General features: G+C 50.8%; 1 protein-coding gene across 1 annotated transcript in view; it reads left to right on the top strand.

The window, feature by feature from the left end:
- The window catches only part of LOC119464298 (homeotic protein distal-less), a 95,243-nt gene extending 74,600 nt beyond the window's left edge, over positions 1 to 20,643 (top strand). Inside the window, exon 3 of the mRNA XM_037725204.2 lies at positions 15,390 to 20,643. Coding sequence (XP_037581132.1) covers positions 15,390 to 15,920 — 531 coding nt within the window. The 3' untranslated portion in view covers positions 15,921 to 20,643. The remainder of the gene's footprint in view (positions 1 to 15,389) is intronic.
- Positions 20,644 to 20,694: the final 51 nt, after the last annotated feature.

The raw sequence follows: 20,694 nt of genomic DNA, 5'->3' as shown, positions 1-20,694 counted from the left end.
AGCCGAGGCTGCTGCGGAGAGCTCAGGCAAGGAAAGCGCCATTGTTCGAGGCATCGCGCGCGGTTGCTTGGCCTGCAGCCTGTGCAGACTGCTGGCTGCTGTCGGGCGCCGATGCTTCGGCGACGTTTCGAGATATCGGGCATGCCAGTATCTTGAGAGCCGCGCGTCTCGGTCCAGTGAAAAGGAGGCCATAGGCCTTATTCCTCCTCCCTCCTCTCCCGTCTCGAGTGAAAGGGAAAGAGAGGAGTTTCGGAGCGGCTGCCGCCGTGGGTGATGGACATGTTTCTCCTCCGTGGCGCCGGGGCTCGTCAGCCCCTGTATTGGGCATGCACCGCTTGTGACGTAATGGAAGGAGGAGGAGGAGGAGGCTTGCTTCCCTTCCCTTCGTGGTCCGGCCGCCTGGTGAAACATTCTGCGGATATAATGCGGAACCAATGGAGAAAATAAAATGGATATAATGGTACGCTTCGTTTTTCACCTCACCGACAAAGTTGGTTTTCAAATTATACTCGCATGGGGGGGGGGGGGGGGGTACCTTTTTAAAGCGGACAGAGGTGATTAGGAACGCCTTACTGAGGGTTTCCCGATTAATATGAATCAGGTGCTTGTTTATCGTGCGCCCGAAGCTAGGTACGCCCGCGTTTTCACGTCCCCATGTATTCGCAATCGGCACTTGTGGCTGGGACTCAAACCCGTGACATCTTGCCTGCGGCAGCGAAAAGTCATTGCCACAGAGCCACCGCGGCAGATTAGGCATCGGTGTCTGTTATATTTGTTTGTTTGTTCTTGAGATGGTTTGTAAATAATCCTGTCTTGCGGGTAATTTCGCGTACTTTCGACTCATCATCTACCCGTGGCGGCTAGTGATGAGGCATTAAACATATACTTGTCCCTTGGTGTACCAATCGTACCGGGTTATATGAAATGAAAAAGCTTTAGGCGTGACCTTCTTCGCCGCTCTGTGAATGCCTCCCATTTTAAGCTTTCCTTAGCCTCTCTAGCGCTGAAATCCACACAGCATCGATTCGGCACGTAGCCTATACGTGCACCTAAATTCTGTCCCTTCTCGAGATGATCGGTGTCACGCGCCGTCGGAGGGTCCTACGCTACAATGCATTATACTCAAGGACGGATCGCACGCAAGGTTTACACAGTGGTTCTCGTGTGAACTGATTGAAATCCACACGGGAACTATACTGCATAAAACGTATCTCGGCGTGGGCCGTCTTTTCGCGATATATCCCTGATTTTCGTATGAAACTCGGCTGGAAGCGACGTGCGGATGGAAGCACGACGAGTTCCATAACCTCCGCAACTCTGTCCACTTGGAACATATCATTCACGACTGGACCAGATTCGCGTGAATGACCCTTCCGGCTTTGCGTTCAGAGATAACACACTGTAGCGGCCTGTCGTAAACAGCGCGCAGCTGCCAGCAGCGGTGCTCACATGCAAAACCGAGCACACCACTCGGGAAAAAAAAAAAATTCGGGGCTGCACGCGGCACGTGATTTCCATCTCGCACGAGTTGAGCAGCTCTTCGCCGGAGGGTTAGGCCTATACACCCCGACCGACCCGTGGTTTGATGGATGCCCGCAGAGCCACCCAGTCTTTTCTGGTCGCCGCTGCTGGCAGCTCTCTTGCGAGAGGAGCTATAGTGGCAGTTCTCGCATGTGCGTGGTCGGCTGTGCCGACGGCGCCTCCACTCTTCCCAGCATTTGAAGACACGGTGATCCATTTCGTCGGCCCTGTTTCTTCACCGTCCTATCTTCCTTCTTAACAGCGCGTGCTGAAGAGGAACAACAAGAAGAAGAACGACCACGGGCCACTCGGCAGTCTCCGTGTCCATTTTTTTTTTATTTGAACTTTTCCTCCATCGTCGCTCAGGGTGCTAGGCACCAGTTTTTAATTGCACGTTTTTGTTTCTTTTTTTCCCTCTTCGTTGGCGGTGCGAAAAAATAAATATATAAATTAAAGCCCTTGCTTCTTCCGCAGTTTTTCCTCGACCGCAGGGACCATGTTGTCATGTCCCGAGGTCCGTATTTTTATGCAAGTTGCGTGCAGTTGAGCGGACTCGGGGAGGCGTCGTCTCGTCCAACCCAGAAAGGCCACACGTTCGAATGTTGCACCTGCCGCATGGTAGCAGCGCGTTCCTCAGCATTTCAGTTTGCGCTAGCTCGGATTAGTATTGCTCCGGTGAATTTCTTTTTCTAGTTACAGCTGTCTCTTGCAGTACCGGCAGCAGAAGCCGAGATCGTAACTTAGTAGAAAAACGGAGTGGGAACTATTTTGTTGCGCGTAGGAAAACCGTTCGGTCACCGCGCTGTTCATCTTTATTCTGGGAACGGGTTGCCGCGCTGCTCATAACTATGGGCAGACTGCAGATTTCCTTGTTTCCTAGAACTTTGGCGCAAGTGCTGCTTTGCATTCGCCCGTGTTTCATTGAGCACAACCCGAAGCAAAGGTACGTACGACTGAAGTTACCTTTATGACGTCAGCAGAGTAAGGGCCTAAGTTACGGGAGCTTTGAAATCAGCGGACCGAAATCTACGGAACGCTATCGGCTCTTAGTACATAAAAACAAAAGCAGAGTGTGCGTTATGAGCAGTGTCACTGATTCTACACTTTGAATGCTCAAAGTAGCTTGCATTCGCTGCTCCTCAAACTTTGTATTATAGAAGCGTATTGCTAGCATTGGGCCAGACAGATACGCCTTTATGCGAACATATTGTACACCAGTCAGTTTACATTGCGCTTCTCGATTACACAATCTAACAAACTTTTACGACTTTCGTGGCTTATATCGCTTATAATCGTCATAAACCTCGGTTACACTGCCTTCATTCAACCCTCTGCACGCTGATATACGCAGTACCGTACGTTCGCCACCTAAAGGTATTCGAAGCGCAGCTTTAAAGAAAATTCGATGATAATAACAACAATAATCGATGACGATTATTGTTGGTAACAAGATAATCTTCCAAAGGCTGCAGACAGACAGACAGACAAGAAACTTTATTTTGTCCTAAGGGACTATGTCATACCAAAGGCTGCAACATTTTTTGTGTATGCACTCGGATTGAAGATGGAACATTGCAGTTCTCTTCGCTCTCTGTACTGACTCATAGGTCAGTACAGGGAGCATGAGTCTGGTTACGTTTTCATGCATCTATCAGATTGAGCACGTCTTACTACTCTGGATGGAGCACGTGGTGCTTATAGACCTTGCTAGTAGCTGTTGCGACGCCGGTTACTTCAAGCTCGACCGGCGTTACTGCAGGGTATCGTGGCGTTGTCGGCAGGCTGCAGGCGTTCGGTAGACCATGGCGACCAGGCAGGGACAAGACGATTTCTTAGTGCGAAACTTGCACAGTTTATTTCATGGTTCATGAAGGATAAAAAAGAAGAGAATGAGGAGAAAATACATGGCGGGGCCGCTTAAACAGGCCCGCTAAAATCGTAGGCGGGATTTCGCTCACGTTAACGTCACGTGACAGGTACTGAGTCCAGTCGGGGGTTCGGCGGCTGCTCCCTCTCTCCTAGGCGACGTTTCCCGGGCTTGCCTCCGCCAGCGGCGACTCGAGGCTCGCACACAAAGGGGCCAGTAATCACTGCGACTCGAGGCCCCGGTGGTACACAGTTCGGGGAAGGTGGACCCCCTCGCCTCCTGGGCGCACGCACACAAAGGGGGCCATTAATCACTGCGACTCGCCCGCCAGATTGAGGACCACTCGAGACAACCATAGCAAATGAGAGATTAATCCTCCGTTGGTTTAGGCATGGTCCTCCGATAATCCTCTCCGCACGGGTGTCACACGTCAATCGTAACAGCATAATCCTCTTTGAACGGGGTGTCACACGTCAATCGTAGCATAGCCTAAACGGGTATAAAATAATGTAGCGGCGCGACTAAATCAGTTTAATTTGGTGCAGTGTTTTTCAAAACTCAAGTTTCCGGTAATTTGGCGGGAAGTATTGTTTACTAGCGGACAAAAGGAAGGGGACAACCTCTGTTTTTGAAATTACGTGCCTGGACCGCAGTACCGGCGCGTAAAAGCTACGTCACGGACTTCCAAAAATATCTTACCATGTTTCTTTTTAGAATGTAATTCAATCCTTGTTTATCGGCAAACTTATTAACTAGTCTCGAACGGACACTTTCAAAATCAATGTCACGAATAGCTGTAGTACGAGAAATTCAAGGTGGTGGCTCCACCCGTCCGTCGTCGGTACGTATCTTCTTTACCAAGACTAGCCCACTGCAATCTTGGCGTTTCTACGTATAGCATCCCAGGAGCATAATTTACCAATCCACCTTAACTTAATAGTCGCTTATAGTGTCCCTGTGCATCGTCCCACGTGTACTCAGTACTCAAACTCTTCCTCTTTTCCTCTCTCTATGTCACCTTTCCCTTACCCTAGTGTAGGGTAGCAAACCGGACGCTCGCCTGGTTGACCTGCCTGCCTTGCTCTTTCTCTCTCTCTTAACTTAATAGAGGTTTAGATTAGGGGACGCAAGTGACTTGCGTACGCAAGAACTAGGGGCCACGGTATTGAGCATGCGCAAAGGGGTCCGCACTACGCAGGTGTCTGCGCATGCGCAGTGCTGTAGTTTTTGCGTACATAAGCCGCTTGCGTACCCTAATCTAAAGCTCTCTAATATTGCTCTCAAGAGTTCCATTTAGTAGCCACGCTAAAATTTGGTGCAGCGGTTCCTACTTCTTTAAAGATCTCGGCGCGAAAGGCCATGCAGCTGGTTCCGCGGCACGTACGCGGGGAGGCCTTCAGCACGGGCTGCCCCGTAGCTGCCTTGCCGGCTGGCCACGTTGAATACCTCGGGGCGCCTCATCTGCATAGCGGGCTCACGGCGACCGCAGCCATGAGAAAGTGGCCCCTGCAGCACGCGTCTCGGTGCTATCGCCTTGGCATTGTTCGCTCCGCGCGTACACACGCGATACTCGCATCGGACGCATTCCGTGGCCTGCCTCCCCTATACTAGATGCATGCTGCTGCAGATTATACTACGTCTGTTAGATACAGCCACCCGGGTGTGTGTATCTTTTCTAACGTTAGCTCCTGAGCTGTGTGCACTTTTCCGGGGGAGATATAGCTGTGCGGGACAACTACCGCGTGCAATGGGCGGTATATAGCTCCGCCAGGCTTAGATACATTTACTTAGACAGTAGATATAGAAATGGTATAGTCGTTATCTCGCTGCCGTTTTTCTTTTCTCGGAGCACTATACATTATTCGTACATAGCTTGCATGTAGACTTACGATTTACACTTCTCGACCAATGTTTCTTCAAACGACCAACTTGTAAATCTGTACATCGCCAAAGGAAATACACACATAAGGACTTTACGGCTACAGGCCGTGTATTAATTTTGTAACAAAAGAAGGAAGGGGGGGGGGGGAGTTTCTAACAAGGGGAAGCGGTCTACAATAGAAGTCCGTAGTCAATCGGTAAACAGTGACAGTTCATTTGTGTAAAGGTCGATTTCACTGGCAGGTATGATTATTCCACAGTGGTTCAAAAATAGCGTGCCAGATTATGTTCTTACGCAAAAACTTTGTAGGACCATAAGCTGTTTAAGGAAAGACAGCAAATAAACACAGCTTGCGATATAAGCGGTCTGACATAGTATTTTTTTCACAGAAGTAAGTTTGACACCAGGACGGCCCTTGCTGGAAGCGCGAGTGCACCCCAAAAGATCCGTTCGTGTGTTTTACCTTGAGGCACTTATACGGATAAATTATTGCTGTTATGACGATGATGATGATAAAACAATCAAGGGGAAAGGGGGGTAGGGGGCGCGCGGAATGCCCTCTATCTGCTTATCCTTGCAGCTATAGTGTTATGCAGGTTCTTACGCGCCGTGAGGTCATCGCTCAAATCGCGTTGACAAGCCTCGGAAGACGTTGCTTGGCGGAAGTCGCGTTGACCCACCAGTCGAGTTTGCATACACACCACGAAGAAGCGCTGTCCTTTTTGTTCGCCCGTGATGTATGCGTCTCTCTGCGGGGAGAATTAGAGGTGGGAGGGAGTTAGCTAAGTGCCGCTACCCCGACCTCTCCACAAACTGCTGTACACCCATATAGCGTGCGCCGCTGAAACCGCTACCGTGCGACGTTTCTCAAAAAGTCCATCCACGGTGTAGGGCAACTGTGCCGGCAGGGGCAGCGGAGTCACGGATGGCAGTGCGACTCGAATGCCAAAACGAACGAACGACCGCACTGGAATTATCATAAGTGATGAACTGTGCTGCCGAATGCGAGTGCATGCGTCCGCGGCAGCGGCTAATAATTGCCGCAGCGCGGCTGGCGACGACCGCCCAGCGAGCCTGTGCAGCGGTGGCTCGAATGCGGACTGTTCTGCCATAGCAATGAGCTCTCTGTCTCATTGAATTCCGTAATTAGTGGATGAACTGCGTCTGAATGCAGAACCACGCGTGCTAGGCCTTGCGTCGTCGGGTGTAGTACTCTTTCCTGCTGCTGCTTCGAGGCCGCACGCGCGAAGAATAGCCGTGTGCACGCGGCGTGGCTAGGTTTGGCTTGGCTTGGCTCCTGGCGGCGGGTTCGGTTCCGGACCCGCCCCCAGTCACGGATCGCTCGTCACTTGTCGCCGGCTTTTCTTTTTTTTCCCCCCTTCTTTTTCTGGCTCGTCGTGCGGACTTTCGGCGCCTAGCTTTAGGGCCTGCATGGATATTTTCTTTCTCTTGCTCAAATTTATTTTTCTTTGCTTCCTGCTTTGGCTGCGGTTTTAAATCACCGGTAAATAGGTGATGCCTCGCGTAGTGCAATGCGAGATAATCATCCTGACTTCATGTGTGTAGGTCAGCAAAAGCTGGGCTTATTACTGCTCCACAATACGACTTGCGTTATCGGATGCTAATTGAAAAGAAAGTTACCCTCCTTATGCAAAAACCGGAAGATAAGGTCCCTGCACGGACAAGTGGACATAACGAGAGACGTCATCGTGCTTCAGTTTTCTTTGTCGCGCCCCATTTGACCGTACTCGATTATCATATGCACATTCTGTGCACTCTTAAAAAAATTGCAGCCTTCTGATATTATCTTGTTACCAGACGATATTCGTCATTTATCTATAGCGCACATTTTGTTTAACGTTGCGCTCCCGGTATATCCAGGTCACGCGTATGAGCGTTAATAGCATTTCTGACAGCCAAGCAGTGAGCTAAATAAAACGGAGCTTACGCAAGACTTCTGACGATTACTTTTGAGGGAAATGGTAACCCTCTAAGGATGTACTCTAGGTAACCGTAAAAAGTTGCGCCTGCTGTCGCAAAGCCTCGCCGAGCTATGGCGTCACTGCGTTGCCTAGCAACCACCTCGCGGACCGGCGTGTGCCTCGCCTTCTCTTCGTGCCGTGCACATGTTGCCTTGAAATGGGACGTTAAGGAGAGGGAAAGACAGCATGCGCGCCGCGCGCGCAATGCTCTGGAGAGGGAAAATGAGAGCGAGATAGAAAGGAATTGTAGCAGCACCAACGAGGCAACGCGCAGAGCTGCTGCCGATTCCGCCCGCGTTGCCTAGCCGCGCATGCGCCGAAGCAGTAGCGATGACGTCACCTCGCGTTGCCTAGTAACCTCCCGCGTAGGTGCGCGCTCGCTTCGCCCGACACAGACACGGCTGCCTGCCTGCGTTTGTGGCAAGCCAGGAACGCTGTTCCTCGTAGGCGCCGGCGCGTCCACCGCTAGTCACGCGAAATGTCGCGAAAGGGAATGTACCTCCGAAGATGATCGCTCGAGAATACCTGCCCTACATGCGTAGTTAAGTTAAACCAAGTTAAGACCTAGCAGCAACCAAGTTAATACCTAGCAGTAGCAGCCAGTAAGACTTGAGGATCGACACTGTCGCTGTGCCTAAGCTTCGCACGACCGAGTGCAAACTTGCCCGCTTTTTTTGTTAACTTTCTTGGCGAGGCGGGATTCGAACCCGGGTACTCACGGCCCGAAGGCGAGCGTCATACCCACTATACGCTATACATCCATGCTTGCACAGCTCCGCTGTTTCATCAGATTTCACAAGCGTGGAATTGGCCTAATTTTTTTAGCGTGTCAGTTTAGCTGAATAATGCGCCAAAATTTTGCACAGTACGCTGCACGAATGTAATGAAAGTAAACAGCGCAAGGACACGCTGGACATCTAGAGCTAGGAAGAAGATGAAACAGACACAGTTAAGGTTTTGCGCATGCGCAGTTCAGCTTCCATTTTCCAGCTGCGTTTCATTAATAACACGTTTAATATGCGTGATGTGTACCGCTGCAAAACTGTTTAAGGGGCGCATACCACGTGCCAGGCCCTGCCTCCCCGAGTGTACGCGGAATCAATCAATAAAATAAAATCTTCGTTCTTCGAGTGTGAGTCATCGTCCTCAGCCACTCGTGGTCATTGCAGCAAGCTTTCTTCTTCCAGTTAATCTTTTCTTTTTCTCTGCTCGCGTTGTCTCACTGTCTCCGCGATGTGGCTATACTTTGGTGTTTGTTTTCTTTAGTTTCTCCAGCCCAGCGCTACGTGTTTGCCCGTTCGTCCGTTCCCGCGGCCTCGGCCTCTGGTACGACGGCAGCTGCATGCGAGCTAGCCTGTGCACGAGGGAGGGAGGGAGGGGGGGGGGGGAGGCGATCGTGTCCCGATGTCCTACATATCTCGCGCGAGGTGACCGAGGCGTTGTTGCGGCGACCGGCCGGCGTGGCTCGCGAGAGAGCGACAAATTGCCGCCGGAGCCGTCGAGCCATTGTTCCGATTAGGCCCGCCGACGTCGTCAAGCCGCGCCGGTCGGTGTGTGTCCTGCTCTGTCGCCCGTCGTCGCCTCTGTGCCTGCGGTTCTTTCTCTCGCGTTGTGGCCTTGCGGCGAAATCGGAAACGACGAGAACTCCTGTTGTGATTTCGCTTTCCGAACCACTGGGATGTAGTTTCCGTGTTTCTATACTGTCTTGATTATGTTGATAACTTGCGCTGGTGTCTCGTTGCCCTTATTGGTCGATCCCTTGAGACTGCCTATCGGTATCTTTTTCTTGCTTTGCCTAAAGGCTATAGTTGGTCAATGTGACGACGCCGTCCGCTGCAGTTGCTCAATGTAGCTGTATTCTGCTGACTAGACGCAAACGAGATCGTGCGTTCGATTTGCGGCCTCTCCATTTGCATTCCCACGAAGTCCGGACGCAAGAACTGCTCCCGTACTTCGATTTTTGGTTCACGTTAAAGAACCTAAAGGGGTGGTCAAGGTTAGACCGGAGATTTCCTGTATGACGCCTCTCATAACCCAGGATTTGCTTCGGAGTGTTAAATCAATCACGCTGTCAATAAATCAATCAATCAAGTCAGATTTCTCAACACATTTCGCTGTCAACCATTGAATAAATCAATCAATTGGTCAGCTAATGGATGTCAGATCTCCCAGCATATGTATTTCACCGTTTGGAACCTCAGACCTTCATGACGTTCCCGCTTTCGGCTGTGTGCTCGACTCACACGCAAAACGCCTTCTCGCAAGAAAGCTCCGGCGTAGAAAAAAAAAAACAAAAACAAAAAGTTGGCTGCAAAGGCGTGCACGCGAGGATTCTCTACTTCCTCTTCAATCTAAGCCTGAAACAGAGGCAGAGAAAGAGAGAGAGACGACTCGAGCGGCAAGAGCGTCGGCTTATATACGCTGTCGGACAGAAAGAGAGAGAGAGAGAGAGTTTGTGCACGAAGACTTGCGGTGGATCGCTGCTATTCTCTTCTACGCCCACAGCGCCGATTCTGGGCAGGTGAAAAGACGAAGCATGACTGTGGGATGAGGAAGAGGAGTGCATCGAGGTTCTCGGAGCGACCGGTGGTTGAAGGTGGTTCGCGGTTCTCCTCTGCTTGTTCATTTATTTTTTTCTTCTTTTCCATAAAGGGGGAGGAAGGGAGGAGCAACCCCGGGCGGGTGGTGTGGCCGTGTGTGTCTTGCGGCGCACGCACGTCGCTTCTAAGGCCCGCCGGGCTGCAAAGGAGGCAGGTTGCAGACAGGCCGCTGCTGCTGTTCCTTGCGCTTTCCGGTGCGAGCGTCGCGCTCTTCTCTTCCATCTCGGCCATAACGCCCCCCCCCCCCCCCCCCCCCTCCTTCTTGTTCACAACCGACCACTCCCCTCAAGGCTGGCTTCCTTGCTTCCTTCTTTTACCTGCGAAGCAGACACTGACGAATAAAGCGATAGACGAAACAAAATTTCCAAAGAAAGAAAGTGGGGAATGAAAACTCGGCGCCAGGGATGTTCTTTCTTTTAGCCCAGTTCTCAAGTTTTGCTTTTGTCTCGACTCAAAGGAACGGTATGATGGAGAGCGGCGGCCGTCGCTGTAGTGTAGTTGTCTGTAGCTGCGTTTCGTATTTTCTTTAATTTACGTTTATTTCCTGGGGCTACTATACGCACGCGCCCATGTATAGGAGCGTTCGCGGTGTTCTGCCTTTGGTTTATAACGTCGGCCCTCTTACGTCATTGGGCCAGTGCGCGTGAACGAAGGGGGCCTGGTGGAACACGCAGCATGCGAGTGCTCTTTTACTTTTCTTTTTTTTTTTTACGCTTTGGTTAGGTCGAGCCAAAAGCATGGAAAACAGCTCGCCAGCAGTGTTTTAGCATAACCTGTTGGAGCAGCTTATCTGAATCGATCGACCAAATGTTCCTCGTTTATGTAAGATTGAACTATGTAAGATTGAAACCGGAAAAGTGGTAGAAGAGTATGTTCTGGCAAGAATAAAAAAAGAATTATGGGGTTTTACGTGTCAAAACCACGATCTGATTATGAGGCACGCCGTAGTGGGGGACTCCGGAAATTTGGACCACCTGAGGTTCTTTTAACGTGCACCTAAATCTAAGTACACGGGTGTTTTCGCATTTCGCCCCCATCGAAACGCGGCCGCCGTGGCCGGGATTCGATCCCGCGACCTCGTGCTCAGCAGCCCAACACCACAGCCACTGAGCAACCACGGTGGGTGGCAAGAATGTTTTGCCGTTAATATAAAGTGGCGAGAAGTGCAGGTACGCCACGATATAATAGCAATGCTCTCGTAAAGTTGAAACGCACCAGCTGGCCGATCTTTCGATTCTACGCGTGTATAGTTGACAAGTGATGTGACTTCTTCCATCTTGCACATTTCAGGCTTGTGTCTGACTGGAAAGACCTGTTTCGTAACATTGAAATATTTCTTTCTTTCTTTCTTTCTTTGCTTCTTTATTCACTTTTTCCTGGTGCGAGATTCATACACAATAAACATACAAGATTGAATATCACAGCAGCCGCGGAGCTATGTACCGAAAGCCGCGACTTTTGAAATATAAGGGATGCTTCAAAACTTTCTTTCCGTGCACATGTAATTCTTCGAACTGTCAGATGGGGCGCGAGAACGAACGCTATCATGTCGATGACTTCTCTTCAGTATGGTAACGTTCGTGCTGTGTTCATGCTGTACGCCGTCATCCTTTATTGCGCTTGAGATTAGCGACGGTCAGCCGCAGCGTTCCCACCTTCATGAGGACCGTTTAGAGCCAAACTCGTCTTGTTCGCACGCGCCTTCCATATACGCGCCGACGTATTACCTTCACGGAATACAAAACGGCAGCAGCACACAAAATCCTTCTTAATATCGCTCGCCCCATCGCCAATTGAATGTTCACGCAGAGCGTCAGCTTCCAAGCACGGCGTATGGAAGACAAATCGGGGCGGTTTTAAGAGTGTGTGCACCCGAACGCTTACAGACAGACCCACACAAGTTCCATCTAAGGCTCCAGGTGGTAAGTTCGCGCGTACACACACACTGTCTTGAACTCGTACTGCAATACGTACTGCGCGTACACGCTACGTCGGCCTGCTTGCGGCTTGCATGCTTGTGCGCGAGCGAGGCCGTTCGGTTCTCGCTGACGGGTTGTCGGTGTCTCGCGCGGGTGGCACGAGGTGCTCCATCACGTGCCCCTCTGGGGGGTCGGGCCTGATCAGCCCGCCGCCGCATCCGTGCCGATTCGGGTCGGAATGGATTCACGAAAGCGCGTTGTGTTGTGTGTATACGCGCGTGCACGGCTCAGCCTGTAGCCTCCGAGACCACCTCCTTCGTCATTCACTTCTGGTTGGCAGCGGATCTCGAGGAGCCGCTTGCTCGAGTGAAGGGCGCCGTGAGCGATGTTGGGCCCCGCCATTGTTCGCCCTCGTTTCCAGCGCTTTCTGGAGGAGAGCGAGGTGGTAGCGTCCGCCGCGTTTGCGTGCGAAAGGCAACGGCTCCGAAAACCACCCCCAACACGCGGCGTACCCTGTGTGGCCCTTACGAAACAAGATGGGAGGCGAGAGATTTCATTGGCGTGGTCGCCACTCGTCGTGGGCTAAATAATTGAAAACGCCCGTGCACTTTTGCGATGCAGGGTCTCCGTGTCTCGCACGTTTTCTTTCTTTGTCTTTCCCCGCATTGTGGCATCCAAGACTTCTTCCGTTTGTATGTAACCAGGTGATGTGATGTGGCGTCCACATACTGCGAAGACATTCAAATGGAAAAGCTCAGCCGTTGTTGTCACTACGACATCGCAATATCCTTACTCACTGCCAGCTCTAGCTCTGTGGCGCTTCTTTTTTATATGCAACTGTAAGAAAACAATTGTGTAAAAAACAAAATTATACACATCCTCCTATACGGCAGTACCAACGCTGCCAAGTCAATTTCTGTTCCTACCGTGAGACTATAAACCGTTAAATGATTTTGACCCTTAAAGCCAAGAAAGGGTGCAGATAGGTTTATGACTCACCCCCTTGCACCATTCTTGGTTTTAAGGGTGTGAGTTTCACCCGATTTTCAGCCTTTTTCGCTTTTAAGGGTCTAAATTATTTAACAGCGTAGGAAACTCAAATTTGCTGCGTATAGTATATGATGGCTCGCGGACCAGCGATGTCTTCTTTCGTGCATTGTTCCCCCCGGGAAGACGTCGCTAGCGCCGTCTTCGATTGTGCCGTCACCTTCGATGCCAAACCTTTCATCATCGCTGGACGTATGCTCGCTCTTTGGCGCTTCTGCGCTTCCCCCGTCACCGGTGCGACCAGAACGGCACCTTACAGTTTCTGCAGAGACTGCACCGTTGTTTCGCTCGTAAAGGCCTCCTTCAACGTCTTCTTCTATACTTCTACCTGCCCCCCCCCCCCCCCCCTTTCTTACCGCACTCCAGATAGGGCGGTGTTGAATGAACCCGCCTTGGCAAGTGCAGGGTCCGAGACATCGAAGCCGGCTTTCGGGTGAACGGCGGCTTAGAACGAAGGTGAGGTGGTATTGCATCGAGGCCAGAAAAAGAATGAACACTCGCAAGGGCTCGGAGACCGAGGAATCTAGAAGCAAGGGCGAATGAGAGGGTGTCCAGAAGGATTTCAGGCAGAGCTCTATACGTGGTCAAGAGGTAAAAAAAATAATAATAATAAAGCGCTCAAGTTTTCGACCGAAGATGACGGGCATTTCCCGAAAGGCCCTGACGCGGCAGCCGCCTCCGATGCCTCCGCCGAGACCGAAGGTGGAAGACGCGCCACGCGGCCTTCCCGCCCCCGAGAGACAGTTCAACTCGCGGGCCGGGACCGACGTTTCGGTACGCGATGCCGCCGACATAGAGAGAGAGAAAAAAAAAAGAGAAAAGGGAAAAACCCGCCTCCCGGCGCTCTCAGAAGGCGGTTCTTTGTGCTGCCTCACCGTGGCAGCCGGCGATCTGCACTCTTCGTGTCTGGCGGCGGCTTCTTGCACGGCGTGTGTCGGGTCGGCGCCTGTGTCTTCGGCGCCCGCACGAAAAGGACTAGCGGGCCACGCGCGTGTGTACATTGCGAGCCTGTCTTTTCGGCCGGGCAAGCAAGCCTGCCAGCGCGGGCCTTTCTAACAATAGTGTTTCCGGGGACTTCGGCACAGCTGGGGCGGGGTTGGGGCAGTAGTAGCCCCCTTTTACTCACCCCCCCACCCTGGTTCTCGAAGAAGTGTTGTGTGCCGAACCTACGTGGTGCTTCTTCGAGGCGCCGCAAAACAATGACCTGCGCGCGCGCGCTCTCGGTACCATTGACGTCTGTGCGTGCGTGTACGTACGTTCGTGTCAAAACTCTACCGAGCGGCGCTTGAGCATAAAGCACGAGCACTTTTGGCGGTTCGCACTGACGCGGCCGGAACACTTGAGGGCGGCGGCATCTTGGAGATCGAAGTGACGCCGTAGCTTCTTGCTTGATTCCCGTGTATACTGTGCGCGTTCTCGGCACAAATAAGCGCAATGCTCTTATTTTGCGAACCCGTTTGACTCGGTACTCCAGTGACACGTCGCTGGTTTGTTATCTTGTGTCACGGACAAGTTTGATGGCCGACTAACTTGTAGAGTTCACCTTTTTTCTTTTCCCCCTTCACGTGACACAATAAGCGTACTACTTTGGGGCGCGTTCCTTTATCTTTGCTGATCAGAGAAGGGAATAGAAAAAGCAAGCAGAGCGAGCTTTTATTTTGCACGCGTCATTCAGTTGTGGTCGATTCTAATCTTACTACTCTAGCGAACAGCTTCTGAAATACTCTTGCCACGGCGTAGAAAACATGCAGGCTGAATAATGGTAATGTGACCATGTGTTGTGAATCATTTAAAATCAGGTAGGAACTGCATAACCGGTGGTCTGTTCGGGTAACCGAATTTGTCAATAGAAAGGAAACGCAGTTGAGTATAGCATAAAATGAAACGGTGTGATCAAATTATTTTCAGGCATAAGCTGAAGTCACCTGACGCGAGACAGGCCTAATTGCAGATCGCAGGGAGAGACCTTCGTCCTGCATGATTATGATGATGAATATGGCAACTGTACCATACAATGTCTGGCATTCCCTACTCTTGCACGCCGGTTGCATTTACACAGCACACTTGTCTAAGTGTCATTTTCAAATCGTTCAGATGTGTTGCCTTGCCGGTGAGGACGTGCACCAGCTGGTCAAGTGCATGCACCGCACATGTGAGGCCCCCAGATGAAAAGTTCTGCCTTGCTTCTATTTTACTTATTTCACTTTCCCCTCTAACCACCATCACATTTAACCGTTGCATTTTGTGCAGTCACATTTCGTTCCGGAAATATGGTGGCACAAATTACTGGAATAACATCGCGAATGGCTACGAACACGTCAACGAAATATTGCGTTGACATCTTCGTATACTTTGTGTATATGTACAAAGTATGAAAACAGCTACAACAGAACATGAAATGATTGACGGCGAGTGTTAATCATTTCAAGTCGGGATCTTCACGCAAACACTTTGTATTGTTTCAACAACATAATATGGTTTCGAGTGTGATTTTGAATGCTTTTTCGTAACGTGCCGATCCCCATTTGGTCCCTGGGCTCACGAGCACCTTTCATGTTCTCGCTGCTGCAGGTCAAGATCTGGTTCCAAAACAGGCGCTCCAAGTACAAGAAGATGCTCAAGGCTCAGCAGCAAGGCGGCAGCGGCGGAGGAGGAGGCGGCGGAGGCGGCGGCGGAGGCACGCCCACCAACCAGGGCAGCGTGGGGACCCCTCAGTCTCAGAACCAGGGCCCGCACACGCCGAACCCGGCGCCAGGAACCCCGGGGCCCCCGTCGCTGGGGCCTCCCAACTCGGCCGGCACCCCGCAGTCGCCCAGCGAGCCCTCGCCCGGACCGCAGAGCCCTCCCACGAGTCACCACCACCACCATCCCCAGCACCAGCAGCAGCCTCCGTCGCTGTCGCAGCATCACCCGTCGCATCCGCATCACCCGCATCACCTGCCGCACGGCGCGAGTCTCACGCCACCCGCCATGTCGCCGCCTCTCGGCTCGTGGGAGATGTCGCCGGCGGCCGCCAAGGCCGTCGCCATGTCCAGCTACATGCCGCAGTACACGTGGTATCACCAGACGGACCCTTCCATGAACCAACAAATCCTCACTTAGCGCGCGCCGCCTGTCGCCGCCATGGACGTGTTGTTTCTTGGACTATTTTTTTTTTTGTCTCCTGCTTTCGTGTGCGTGCGTGAGCGTGGCTGTTTGTGTGTGCGTGTGTTCGTGCTCATGCGCGACCGGTTGCGTTGGAACGTTGCACCAACTGGTGGGTGAGGACATCGTGCGGAAGAGAACTGTGCGCTATCGCTGGTCTTGTACCTTGTGCACGGTGCTGGCGCGAGCCACCTTAGATGCCTGCGGGTCATGTCGGATAGCTGTGTACACGAAAGGCAGCTTTCGGCAGCCGGTATTCGACAAGCCGGACTTCAGTGGACACATAAGTGCACGTGAGGCGGCACGCACTTCCTTTAGAGCTAAATGTAATGGAATAAATTAAGGAGTGTAGAGGCGCAAGCAGCCGTTAGATGCTGAAAGCGTCACCGTGATGCTAAAATAAAGATTCTCGTTCAAGCAAAACAGATGGAAAGCTTAGAGTTCAGGCGCGCCAACTTGAGGCCGAGATCGCTCACCACACCAAGCAATGCAGAGCAGATCTCTTGTTTCAGGCGAGGGTTGAAAGAGACGCCTGCGCTTGCGCAAACTGTCTGAGCTTGCGTGTGTGTTAGCGCTTTTATAGTGACCATTAGGTGCTTGGAACTTTCTGAACAGCATCCATTCTCAAATACGGACCAAGCAATTCTTCCGCTTTGGTATTGGTAACACATGCTCAGTAGAGTCTCGATTACTGCATGCACAACACAAAGGTCAACCTGAGCTCATTGGTCTGCAAATTGATTGGGCTAAAGTTGTCCTGTAAAAACTACTGCTTAGTCATTTAAAAGTGGGGCAGTGTGACGGCTAGGGTGGTACACGTGCTACCTTACAACGGTAGCGTGCTTTCCCCAATGCTTAGGCGGGCGCTGGCCACGTGACTGCGCCTGCGCACGGTGTGTGACTGCATGCGCGTTCATGTTTGCTTGTGGTGTGGTGTGCGAAGGCTCGTGTTTGCTTTTGAAAATGGTGCACTGGACTTGAACGGCGGTTACGCGCCACGAACTGTCCCAGGGGCGCTGAATGGCCGTTGTGTATGGTGTGGACTGTTTTCCTTGTTAGGTGCACAAACGCCCGCTTTCCTTTTATTTCCGCAAAAGGAGTTTGTTTACACGTGCGCGCAGGGCTGCATAATGCATTGAATACAAAGCACGGTGCAACAGGGGTGTCGCCTCGTCGTCCTTATAGGCGCTCCTTCTAACCACATGAAGCGCTTCTTCTGGCGTCGGCGTCGCGTTACTTCCACCGTCACCGTTGCGCCGTCTTTAAGTGGGCTCTCCTTCAGCCGGTCTCGCAGCGTTCTTTTCAATTACCATCGTTTGACTACAAGCTTGTTCATAAGCTTGCTGCAGACGCCGACGGATGGACGCTCGAAGAGACGCTTCATGTAGTTGGCGCTTAAAGTTGTTTGGAAGAAAAACTTAGGCCAAGCAAGCCTACATTTTATTGCTTACCGCGGACGAAGTGCGGAAAGTGGCTTTGGCTCTCGTGTCTATCTGGCCAGCTAGAACGCTTTCAGGCAGAGGGTGTCGACTGAATCGGCACATCGCTTCCTGGCGAGCTGTACTGCTCCTCTTGCATCTTAAACAGCGGCCTCCTTTGCACACAATACACTTTAGCTGAGCGTGAAAGAATTTGGCCCACTGCATATCCCACATGCGTCGAAGCGAGTTAACCTGGTAAACCCGCTTTGTCCATGACTTTTCATGTGCTCTCTGCTCCATCATCGTTATATAGCTTTAGGGCTGTGACGTACGCCGTAGTGGGGGCCTCCGGTGGGATTTTGACGATCTTGGGTTCTTTATTTAACGCGCACCTGAATCCAAGTACACGAGCGTTCTTGCATTTCGCGCCAGTCGTGTAATGCGGTCGCCGTGACTGGCAATCGAGCCCACAACCTTATGTTAACTGCAGCCATGTTTCATTGATAGTGATTTTATCTGTCAGCGAGAAAATTTATTTACGCGTGAGCAATTCACGAACCAAACTTCGTGTTTTAAGCATCCCGCCAGGAGCATTCTACGGGCTGTCTAAATGCGTTTTTGTTAATGTTCTTGCGAAACGTGTATCCGGAGCCCTCCACTACGGCGTGCCTCATAATCAGAACTGGTTTTGGCACGTAAAACCCCAGAAAGAAGAAGAACGTCGTTTCGCTATAAAGGGCATGGGTACGCTTGCTTCCTGAAATCGATACGTGCAGAGTGAATCTTGCCATTATTATTCCCGTATGAGGTCACCCCTGTTGCACAGATCTTTGACGTCTCCATGTGTTCAGAATTCTCGCCGCAATGTTGTGATGTAGCCTCGGCGACAGTTTTATCGCAAGCGCTCACGGCACTGAGGTATGCAATAAGAGGCAAAAGTCGATCCCAGAGTCCATAGTTCTACTTCTGGCTCACGTCAGTGGCCATCCATCTTGCTGGCGCTTGACCTTTGGCCCACCGACACTAGAGATGGATTCCACGTGACGTCACGATGGCGCCGTGTTCATAAATTACTAGTTTTGTACGGTGCCGGTCGGAATTAGGAAGGGCGGTTATTTTCTGTCTTTATTCTTTGCTTTTCGTTCACACCTCAATAACATGGTTGCTGCGACGATATCTGTGGAAGCCACCTGTGTGAAGGCTGACTAAAGCTGTAGCTGTCTGCAGCAAATTAAAACCGAACGTGAAAAATTTAGATCGTAGCACTACATCCAAAAGAACTAACGTTATCGAGCCATGCGCTACAAATTAGCGCTTTATTTTGACTTCGTCGTGCTATAAACAGATTGTAATAGAGAAGACCAACAGTGAAATTCATCAGAAGCCTCTCCCAGCTTTTTTTCTTTTTGTTTTTTTTTCTTTTTATTTCTGTGCTCTCGTTTGAGTAGTCTTGTTTAGGTTTCAACTGAACAGGACCAGGCGTCGCCTTGCGTCGAGAAATGGTTGTTGAAGGAAAGTGGTGTACAGATACCGGTCGGATGATTCTGTCGAGGTGTAAAAGAGTGTATTTAATTTTTGCCGAAATATTTGAAGGAAAAAGAAAACTTGACGCGGACATTTATGTTCACTTTGTGTTATTTCTTCTGACCTCACGTGTGTCGTGGTCGTCCACGCATTGTACATAGTTATATAATAGAGTGCCGCGCGGAAATTCATCTGCGATCATTCTACATGGAGCAGCCAGATACGTATAATGCGTGAATGCAGCGCCTGACGTTTCGGTAGTCAGTGACGTGCAGAAATCTCTGGTTGGTGCCGGACTCGAATGCAGCCTCGGCTCCCTGGCCTAAACTTGAAACCGTTTCTTGAAACCGGTTCTTGAAACCCGCGTATTGCTCACTGAACTCCAGTATCCAATTTACTGCCAGATATTCTCTGCGAAAGCCCAGTATTTGTTCGTGCTAGTTATGTATAGCAACGCTTCACCTGTCAGCGCTTTAGGATTGGGCAAAGTTCGCTTGTGATTTTAGTATTGACACTTCATCTGAAAAAAGTCGTCGCGTTATCGAAGTCTTACCTCCATATAAAAACATATATAATGAATTGCCTGATATAACATGCAATGTTTCTCGCCAATATTGGCGCGTAGCAAATGTATGCTTATAACGAATATCGAATATAACGTAGCCATAGTGGTGTCGATACGACTTCGTTGTAACGACAGTCTACTACATGTATAGAAACGTACGAAAGAAAGGGCCGATCATACGTTTAGAGCCAGGAAAATGTTTTTTTTTTTAATTTGGGACAAGTAGCGCTCGAACCGCTGGTTAGACGGGAATGCCGATAGCCGATTAAAGAAGTTTGGCTCAGTGCGAGCGATCAATGTTCAGATGTCTCGGACACACAGGCTTCCCGTTAGAGATACCTCGTGCAATGGCGTCATTGCGAAATTTCGATCGAAGCGTTATAAACCGGATGGTCCTGTTCAAATGCTCTACGAGGTTTACGATAATGATATTAAGCATACATGATCTTGCGCAGCCCGATCTATTCTTAAAAGTTGACTCTCCGCCTATTTAAGGACACAAACAAATGTTTAGAGTGGTGAGAAACGCTAAGATCAAATCATACGTCAGGAATCTGGGAACAGTGACCAGTCCTGCTGCTATCCTAGACGCTTCATTTGCGTATAAAGAAGCAATCTGCCGCCTTAGCGAACTTGTGCGCTTCCAGACACAACTGTCCAAGAGCTGTCCTGGAACATCCTTCCTCTGGAAGTGAAACGTCTGGCGCCATAGCAAAAACGTAGACTTACGATGTGCGACTGCAGAAGTACCTGGAATCAGCTGCGGAGCTGCAGCAATCAATTCACGAACCAGGACAATAAATATATCGCGCGCGCGTTTAGGCCAAGGATTGGGGGCTGTTGCCGGCAGGAAGACAACTGGAGACATGACGCATGTGTCTTGGGCAATCTTCTCACTGTGTCTTCATGTTACTGGCGCTTGATTCATGTCGGGTGCTTGTGTGTTTGCGTGCTTGCGGATGGAGCGTGCATAAATGTGTGTGAGCAGCGCGCGTTCTGTGAACGGACACGTGCGATTAGTCGCACATGGCTTGGCGGCCTCTGTCGCGGTTGTGGCTGCCAGCCTTTGTATATTATTTTGGGAAGAAAGAAAAAAATTCATGAACTGTGTCGAAGAGAGTGATATAAGAGAAAAAGAAATAAATGTCGCTCAGTTGTACATAAACCTTCACCACTGGAGTCAGTTGTCCTTTCCTTGCTTCTGTAGTCAGACTAGTGTGCG

Source organism: Dermacentor silvarum, chromosome 9, assembly GCF_013339745.2.
Source record: "Dermacentor silvarum isolate Dsil-2018 chromosome 9, BIME_Dsil_1.4, whole genome shotgun sequence".
NCBI lineage: Eukaryota > Metazoa > Arthropoda > Arachnida > Ixodida > Ixodidae > Dermacentor > Dermacentor silvarum.
The sequence above is the reverse complement of the archived record's forward strand: the minus strand, read 5'-3'. Positions and strand labels throughout refer to the sequence as shown.